The sequence below is a fragment of the Micropterus dolomieu genome, linkage group LG02, assembly GCF_021292245.1.
Source record: "Micropterus dolomieu isolate WLL.071019.BEF.003 ecotype Adirondacks linkage group LG02, ASM2129224v1, whole genome shotgun sequence".
NCBI lineage: Eukaryota > Metazoa > Chordata > Actinopteri > Centrarchiformes > Centrarchidae > Micropterus > Micropterus dolomieu.
The window spans coordinates 22,167,424-22,176,237 of NC_060151.1; the positions used below are offsets into that span (position 1 = coordinate 22,167,424).

The window sequence follows — 8,814 nt, forward strand, 5'->3', positions numbered from 1 at the left end:
AGGAAGTTTTAGAGCACTTCATGCTTCCTGCTGCTGACCAACTTTATGGAGATGCAGATTTCATTTTCCAACAGGACTTGGCACCTGCACACAGTGCCAAAGCTACCAGTATCTGGTTTAAGGACCATGGTATCCCTGTTCTTAGTTGGCCAGCAAACTCGCCTGACCTTAACCCTATAGAAAATCTATGGGGTATTGTGAAGAGGAAGATGCGATACGCCAGACCCAACAATGCGGAAGAGCTGAAGGCCACTATCAGAGCAACCTGGGCTCTCATAACACCTGAGCAGTGCCACAGACTGATCGACTCCATGCCACGCCGCATTGCTGCAGTAATTCAGGCAAAAGGCGCCCCAACTCAAAAGTATTGAGTGCTGTACATGCCCATACTTTTCATGTTCATACTTCTCAGTTGGCCAACATTTCTAAAAATCCTTTTTTATTGGTCTTAAGTAATATTCTAATTTTACTTAATACTGAATGAGATACTGAATTTGGGATTTTCATTAGTTGTCAGTTGTAATCATCACAATAAAATGAAATAAACATTTGAAATATATCAGTCTGTGTGTAATGACTGAATATAATATCCAAGTTTCACTTTTTGAATGGAATTCCTGAAATAAATCAACTTTTTGATATTCTAATTATGACCAGCACCTGTATTTTATGCTCGATCCAGACCACCAGATTTGGATTTATCTGGTCTTCTGTTGCCTCATTTGAGAAAAACAGTGAAATTTCCCTTTTTCATTTTCAAAAATAGGACACAATTTTCTTAAACAGTCAGTAGGCTTTTACTATAATATCTAGTAAGTGGACATTTTAAATATTACCAGCCAGTCAAGACACATTCCTTCTTAAATTGCTAATAAGTAGCTGCAAAACAAAAGAAAAGGGTAACTGGGACTGTAGACATTTCTTACAGCAGATATTAAAAACTTCAGAATTGCAAATTGTGTCCCTAAAGCATGAACATTACGCTGGTAATGATAGTGACTGCACCTGAATATCTTTATCTGGAAAAACAGCCACTTCCCCCTGCATCACCGTCCTTGTTTCCTTGAATCTATTGTCACTGAACAATTGACCACCTGCTCCTGTTTTTACAGGCAAATATGTCATGGTGATGGGTGTCATCCAGGCCATCTCCCCGGAGCCAGTCATCCGTGCAGTGAAGATGGCAGACCTCTCCGAGCGCGGCGCACTTCACAGACTGATGTGGAAGGTGGAGGTGGAGGACCTGCAGCAGGTGCTGGCCTGAAAGCAGAGCTGTTGGTGGAAATGCCGCCTTGCTGGTGACAGAACGACCTGCGTCTGTCGTATGTAAACCAGCTGGTTATTCAGTGTCGGAGTGATTCATGACTAACGAGAAAAACTACCTCGCAGGACTGAACAGCAGATTCTCCTAGATGTCGGGCTGCTGACTGGGAGGTATTATGCCAGATGAGTTACAATGACTTTGACATGAGAAAACTGTATTTACGCTGTGTGAGATGCTTAAGTTACAGAAATTATTTCCCGCTTGGCATCTTCTCCAATGAGTTCAGTTTTCAAAGTGGGGTTTAATGCTGGATTTATAGTTGCTTCTGAGGGTTTACGTAGCTGGAGTGCACCTCCTCAGGACAGTTGCTCACACAGTTAAAACCTACTTTATGAGCAACCATCATCCTAACATTGTTACCTCCTGTAATTGATCTGCTTATGCTTGCAGTGGAACAAACATCCAGATACCAGGGCATCTTGCATCATTATCTTATCTTTGGAAATGTCTTGTCAGATTATACCACTATATAATCATCTTTGTAAGAATTTGGTATCGTTTTAGAGCAGATGCAAGATGGTTATACAATTAAAGAAAGATAACTTAGATTTTCAAGTACTCTGCTCTACTTTTATTTTCCAAAAAACAGAATTTAAATATTTATACCTATACTGTTTTTCAGTGACAAAATATTTAGCTCCATCTTGAAAACAATTTGATTTACAATGACATTTTCAAAGTTAATTTCTGCCTGTGATGGAATATAACAAACTAAAAATTTCCAGTATTTCCACTTAATAGTATACATCTTGGACAGAAATATGCTAAATTTCCTCCAATCATTTGACAGTTTTTATATAAAAAGGAGCTTTAATTGGCTTGAATTCAGAAGGTGTGCGGTTATATTTTTCTGTTTTCAGTAAGGAAAATATGTGAAGGAATATTTCCTTTGACATGTCGTGAGTTTTTTATTAGACTAAAAGCTGAGCGAGCTTGTGTATCGGACTACCACTTCTAGAGGTACAAAGTGATCTTAGGAGACGGGACGGCCCAGGGGTAGCTCATTAGCATGCTAACTTCAGTAGACATCTTTGCAACACAATATATAGACATTGAAGCGTTAATTGTATGTCATTCTGACACTACTCCGAAGGATTCTTTCCCTTGCCTTGAGTACTTTAGTACTATATTTGATATCTTCTGTACCCTTTATATCTACGTAACTAAGATTTTCAGTACAGGATTGTTACACTTGGAATGGAATACTATTACAGTGTTGTATTACTACTTTTAATTAAGTAAATGATCTGAATACTTCTTCCACCCCTGGTTAGAAATGTGTACTGAATAAAACACAGCAGTTTAAACACAGATTAAAAAAGAGGCTTTATTTGGTGTGGTGCCCTTTACACTGGTAACACTATTAGAGAAATGGAAAGTGAGAATGTCAACTGTACTCTCAATTTAGGTATTCCATACTTTAAACATTAACTGGTAAAGACTGACAAATACAAACTGCTCATGAAAAGAAGTTACTTTAGGTCAAAGTATCTGAACGTGTCTCTGATCAAGGTTTACAGATGCTTTTTTCCCCCTAATCACCATTTTCAGATACTGAATGGTGCATGGCAAAGCTTCAAGTGTCTCACACTCAGTATTTGCTGTTAACGACAACACACTGTAGTTCAGATCAGAGTAAACCTACCACCAATCAGAGAGCCGGTCCTGAACGCCCTCTTTAAAATCATGCTGATCAGCCATTTCCTGTGCACCTCTGAGGCCCGTTAAGGATCATTTGATTCAAGACTGTTTGAATACTGCGTTACTTGCAAGTGAGCATGAGTATTGTCATCACATCATTATATAATGTCTTTAAGCAGAAAACTGTATTTTCCAAAGTCATTGTCATTTGGTGCTATAAGATGGTCTTTTCTGGCTTTAGCAAGTTTCATCAAAAGGAATTCCCTGCGCTCCATCCACTCTTTTAGTTCCTGCTCCCCGTGTGCCAGCTTACACAACTCATCCTCTGTGCATGTGCCTTTGAGGTACCTGTCAGAACACAAGATCAAATGTCAACCATCACAAACTACTCGAATCAGGCAGGTTGCCGGAGAAACACACTATTCTGCGGCTGATAATCTTACCTCTCACAAACTTTGAAAGTTCCTGTGGGAAATCGATACTGCCAGCAGTTCTGATCATCCTCAGAGTTGAAAACTCTGTCTTTGTGCTTTTCTGAGGTGATATGCTGCTGCCACTGCTTCTCACTGTTGCAGTTTTTACCACACAGCCAACAGTGATTGCCAGCCTGCAAAAATACACAGACGGTAATTTGCCATTGGTGCAAATGAGACTACGGTTTCTTAATCACTCAAATTTATTGCTGTTTATTTCTGTTATATTATCACCTGCCAATTTACTACATTAAAACAAGATTCTATCAAAATGTTCACACTTTAACCATTAGGCACTAATAGCGTTTACTGCATCAACTTGACAACTAAATGTGTACCAAAGGAAAGTACAAATGCAATGGAATGCAGCTGCTAATGAGTGTTTTCATAGCGGGACAGTCTAACAGTTTAAGATCCTACAATAACTGAAAACTAGGACAGGATACTTTTGCAGGATTTTGTCAAATGCAACCAAAATTGAGTTGCAGGGTTTCACTAAAACTTGACTTTTAGAGTTACAGTTGGACTAAACACTACTAACTTGTTTCTACGCAAACCTTTGACCAGACAAAAGCACTATGTCATATTTGCAGGGCTGTAAACTCACCACTTCTTCAGCATAGTCTGTTGGCATGTGGATCTGTTTGCCATTCTCCCTAACAGAGTTATTGGAGGTCTCTTCACCCCAGCCAGGCCTCTGAGACTGCAGCCATTGCTCATAAAGCTGATCCATATCTGGAACTAAATGGAGGGGATAAAATTAAAGTGGCTGCTTTTGGTGCATTTTTGGCTTTTCTACCAAGGAAGAAACCCCCTCTTCTTAACAAAACTCACTGTTGTTTTCCTTCATGTAGGTCCAAAGGTCCCTTTCTTCTATGCTGTGAGCAAACGTGCAATTCCCAATGTACTGACACTTCTTGCCAGCTGTCACATGCATGCAGATCTAAGAAAGAACAACATAAAACATAACAAATAACATTTGGTGACCATTGCTGTAGATTTGTTTTAATCAGAAACACAAAGAAAACAAAATCTTGGGAATATCAAAATGTTAGGCGCATACCTCAAATTGAGATGGGATGGGTTTTTTGGTTGGAAGTGGTCTAACTGTTGTCCACTTTTTCCTTTCGTGGGAACTTACAAGCACCACCCGCCTGTCTTTTGCCCACCTGAGAGAAGACGGACAGAAACAGATTTGTGGTGATGTATTAGATTACGCCATTTCACAAATCAATTCACCTCCTGGCCACAGTTCATGTGTTCAGGCCTTTGTAATACTTACGTGTGTCTCGCCTTGGCTGTGCAATACTTCTTGTTTTTGTCTGCTTCGGTTAGCTGGCCATTCCTCCAGCACTGGCCACAAACAAACATCATCTTCAGATTTGGAGGCCCAAACCTCCTCTGTGCAGTGGAAAGCTGCTGATGAAATTTGAAGGACTGATTAAAATGTTTGTGGTAAACACACAACAGTGATACAACTGCAAGATTCAGCCAAAAGTAAACCAAGTGATTCTGTTTTAACCCACACAAAATCAAATTTAAAAGTATAGTTGGCTGCCAGAGGCATGACAAGTAAATATAAAATGCAGATGCTTCCATGCACCTGGGCTCATTAATGGTTTGGTGAGTATGAAAATTATGTATACGTATGTGACTGTCTCTGATGCATCCTTTTGTTATGTCTGGCTATGTTTGTTTGTCTTTTTGCTGTACTCGGGTCTCTCTTGCTAAAGAGATCTTGATCTCACCGAGATCCCTCCAATAGAATTCCACACTTGGCAACGAGCTGTTCTGGAGGTTCGCAGTGGCATGATACCATACTAGACAGACTTACTTTTCATTCGTCACCCATCTGTCTATATGGTTACATTTATACAAATCACAAAATGCCAAAAACTGAGTCAGACTGTTGGGCTTACCTGGGCTCCCTGCAATGAAGCATGTGCACTCCAAAACTTCTTTGCCTCTTGGACGATGCTTTCATGCGTGATACCTACACATGATGCAAAATAAAAAAGGGGGAAAATGAACGGCTAAAATATTAAAATTATATTCAATTTAGCAGTGAAAAATACTGCAAGGTGGGTTCTTGTTGGCTAGACGGTTAGTGGTAATAGTATTCCTGGTACAACAGCATCCGGCCCTTGGATGAATATTTTAAAAAGCAGTCTTACCGAGCTCGTGCTGCATCATCCAGACCTTCAGCTCGATGAGGCTGTGGGCGTAGAAGCAGTCGTCCTCTCTCACACAGCCGTAGCGGACTTCATGGCGACACAGATCCAGCTGGCACTGAGGACTCAAGGGTCTGATTTTGGAATAACGGACTGTATTCTCCTTCAAAATGTGGACCAGGCACCTAAAAGAGGGGACAACAATGTCTACAAGCTTATCCTGCTCTTATGCCCTAATCTTGTTCGCTTTGGTAGATTATTGGAACTCTAAAAATAATCTGCAACATGATGGTTTCAGAGCTCCAAAATATGAAATAACTTACTTATGATCCTCAAAGTCGTGCTTTGTCACTGGATGAGAGCAAAGTGAGGGATCATCTTTGTTGGTTTTGCTGATTATTCTGGGTTTGTGGTCAAAGCACACCTGTAAATTAAACAATATGTATTAGAAACACTTCAGAACGCAACAGATTTAACACAGCAATGACACAAAAGGACTACATTGGTTGACAAAGTCTTACCCTGCAACATACCACAATAAAACACCATCCAATATCACTCTAAAATTCCCTAACAATTGGTCCAAGTATGCCAGCTACTAGGGGCGTGACAGACCACAACATGATGAGATTTCCCGTCAGGTTAAAACACGTGTCAGAAATGTGTCGGGAGCCGTTTTGATGCGTCGTTGAGTAGTTCACACATAACGACTGGCGACCACAGATCAACCGCTGATTTACTCCCGATCACAGCCTGATGGTCGCCGATCGTCAAATCGGGCTAAAAATCATGTAGGGTGAACTAGGCTTAGGCTACAGTAGCCTATATGTCTGCATTTTTCCAAGTAATAAAACTCTCTCTCATTAGTTGGATGTATGCCCTCTGCAAGGCTGTGTGCAGCTAGACTATTTGTTTTATCAAATGCCACATCTGTCCCTCATGTTATTAGCAGCTCACAATTATTTGTTTTACCATGGTTCTGCACCTCTGGACTGTGAAAAAGTGAAAGGTTACTGTAAAAGCTTATGTTTGATGATATTTGTCTTTGTTATTTACTTGAAATGTTTGATCTTTGATTGATGGAGTAAAGAGGGTTTTTAAATCTGATAAATTCATTTATTTGTTATAATAACAGAGAAATTCTCTTTTTTTCTAACTAAGGCTATATTTTTACATTGATAAATGTCCTTAACTTGAATACATAATCAAATAAAGAGACAGTTATTTAACAATATGTTAAGGAGTAGTTACGTTTATACAGTCTTACAGTTGCAACTGGCCCTTTGAGGGTAACCGTAATGCTTATGTGGCCCTTGGTGAAAATGAGTTTGACACCCCTGGGTTAAAAGGTGTCGAGAGTCACGCGATTTACATTTCTCACCACATCAATTTTCTCATGCAGTGAAAAACAAATGTAACTGATACTGTGACTTGTTGTGTGAATCAACTCCACCCAGCTGATGCGACACCGACGTGATAGTAATCAAATGAATCTTGTGCAGTGAGTCCAGACAGTTGTGACGAGCTAACTGGTAGAGATTTGCAATGTAAACATCTTAAACCTGAGGCTCAACCTTGCTCTCTGCTTGGGCCTGTGAGCTGCACTTTATCGGAGGTGCTGAAGTTAACGAGTGTGGATTTGTGGTGACATTTCTGCCTGATCACAACTGTTTTAGTTTCGTCTATCCACCACCTCCTTGTCTGTCATCCTACAGGCAGTTTCAACCGGGTTTTCTGTGTGTCAGACGCTCTAAAGGGGATATTACCAGCTAGGGATGGGGATCGTTAATTTTTATTGATACCCTTATTGAGACTGCTTAATGATCAGATACTACTATTGATACTTTATTATTTAGTGATGGTTATTTGGTAAGACCAGACCCAACGGGCATGAGGTAGGGCTGCACGGTATGAGGAAAATATTCAATGTACCATAACGTTATATATTGACGTGACATATCACTTGCGATAAATAAACATATATTGAAGTGTACATATTAACTGCCTGGTTGTTATTAATATTTTAAATACAGCTAAATGTTGTTTCTAGAGCAGCAACATTAATGTTTACAACAGCAAAGTTACTGAATAACTTTATCTGCCATCACAAGTAGTGAGTGACGGTTAGAAAGAATAACACCAGTCTGTATCAGTCCCTCCTCTCTCGCTAGCTGCAGGTAACGTTACCAGGTAGGAGGAGGAGCGGCTGGTTTGTCTCAGCCAGCAGAGTTTTTAAGACTACAGACCAGTCTGTGCTCCAGACAGACAGCTTTCTATTTAGCTTGTTTTTATTTGGCTAATGCCAAGCTAGCGTTAGCTTGTATAAAACATACAGGATGAGATACTGAGGACAGATGATTAAATTAACCATTTCTACATGTTTAACGTTACCTTACAGACAGGTGTATTGTGTCTTTTTACTTGCAAAGGTTTTATTGCACGTACTTACAGTAACGAGCGTAGCTGCCATCAACTAACGTTACGGTAGTTTGGAGCTAAGTTAACCCTCACCGTATTCCACCGCGACGGCGCAGCCTCTCGCGCTGCTGCCGTTGTGTGTGTGTGTGTGTGTGTGTGAAACACGGGAGCTACTAAAGTCCGGGAGTTTAGAATTGAATTAAAAATGAACTAATTTATCATTTATGTGCCACATGCATATTTACTTCCCCAAACAAAGACACAAAAGAGGAGAGAAGACTAAATCATGCCTGCATGTGTGCTGACTCAGCAGGGATATTATGAGAAAAGTTGATCTACAGGAAAAAACACCTGAAAGCAACACCTGAGAGCCTTACTGCATCATAGTTTAGATTTTGTATTGTCACCTGAATTTTGTTTCCCTTTACATAAATAAATATTTCCATCATAAACTGGTGCAGAAAATGAACTGTTTAATGCTCAAAATGTCTATATATAATTCAGTATTGAAAATTGCTTAAAAATTGTGTTAAAATCTAGTCTCAAGTCTTGTCTCATCTCGTGAGCTAGGTGTCTCGTCACACCTCTACCAGCTACAAAGCACCAGACAAACAATTATTACACAGAATCAAAAAATGAAGCTCCAATAAAAACACAGCCTTACATTTCACATACCATTTATCACATTGAATGTATTCATGGCCTTATTGTTCTTCATAGCAGAAGATTGTTGTAAGAATCACGTTTGAGCTAAATGTCCATTTACACTGAGACAAGCGTGTTTTTT

General features: G+C 39.8%; 2 protein-coding genes across 4 annotated transcripts in view; one reads left to right on the forward strand and one right to left on the reverse strand.

Annotated features, from left to right (window-relative positions):
* Positions 1 to 2,635, forward strand: part of rmi2 (RecQ mediated genome instability 2) — a 5,294-nt gene extending 2,659 nt beyond the window's left edge. The window contains exon 2 of the mRNA XM_046033585.1: positions 1,113 to 2,635. Within this exon, the coding sequence (XP_045889541.1) occupies positions 1,113 to 1,264 (152 nt within the window). The 3' untranslated portion in view covers positions 1,265 to 2,635. The remainder of the gene's footprint in view (positions 1 to 1,112) is intronic.
* Positions 2,636 to 2,637: 2 nt separating this feature from the next.
* Positions 2,638 to 8,814, reverse strand: part of zc3h7a (zinc finger CCCH-type containing 7A) — a 20,066-nt gene continuing 13,889 nt past the window's right edge. For 2 of the 3 annotated variants that reach the window (XM_046033567.1, XM_046033560.1), the window contains exons 16-24: positions 5,933 to 6,033; positions 5,613 to 5,794; positions 5,358 to 5,431; positions 4,721 to 4,857; positions 4,502 to 4,607; positions 4,273 to 4,381; positions 4,046 to 4,179; positions 3,409 to 3,572; positions 2,638 to 3,313 (exon numbers count right to left, since the gene is read on the reverse strand). In XM_046033567.1, the coding sequence (XP_045889523.1) occupies positions 3,124 to 3,313; positions 3,409 to 3,572; positions 4,046 to 4,179; positions 4,273 to 4,381; positions 4,502 to 4,607; positions 4,721 to 4,857; positions 5,358 to 5,431; positions 5,613 to 5,794; positions 5,933 to 6,033 (1,197 nt within the window). In that variant the 3' untranslated portion in view covers positions 2,638 to 3,123. The remainder of the gene's footprint in view (positions 3,314 to 3,408; positions 3,573 to 4,045; positions 4,180 to 4,272; positions 4,382 to 4,501; positions 4,608 to 4,720; positions 4,858 to 5,357; positions 5,432 to 5,612; positions 5,795 to 5,932; positions 6,034 to 8,814) is intronic. The other variant, XM_046033577.1, reaches the window with a different exon arrangement.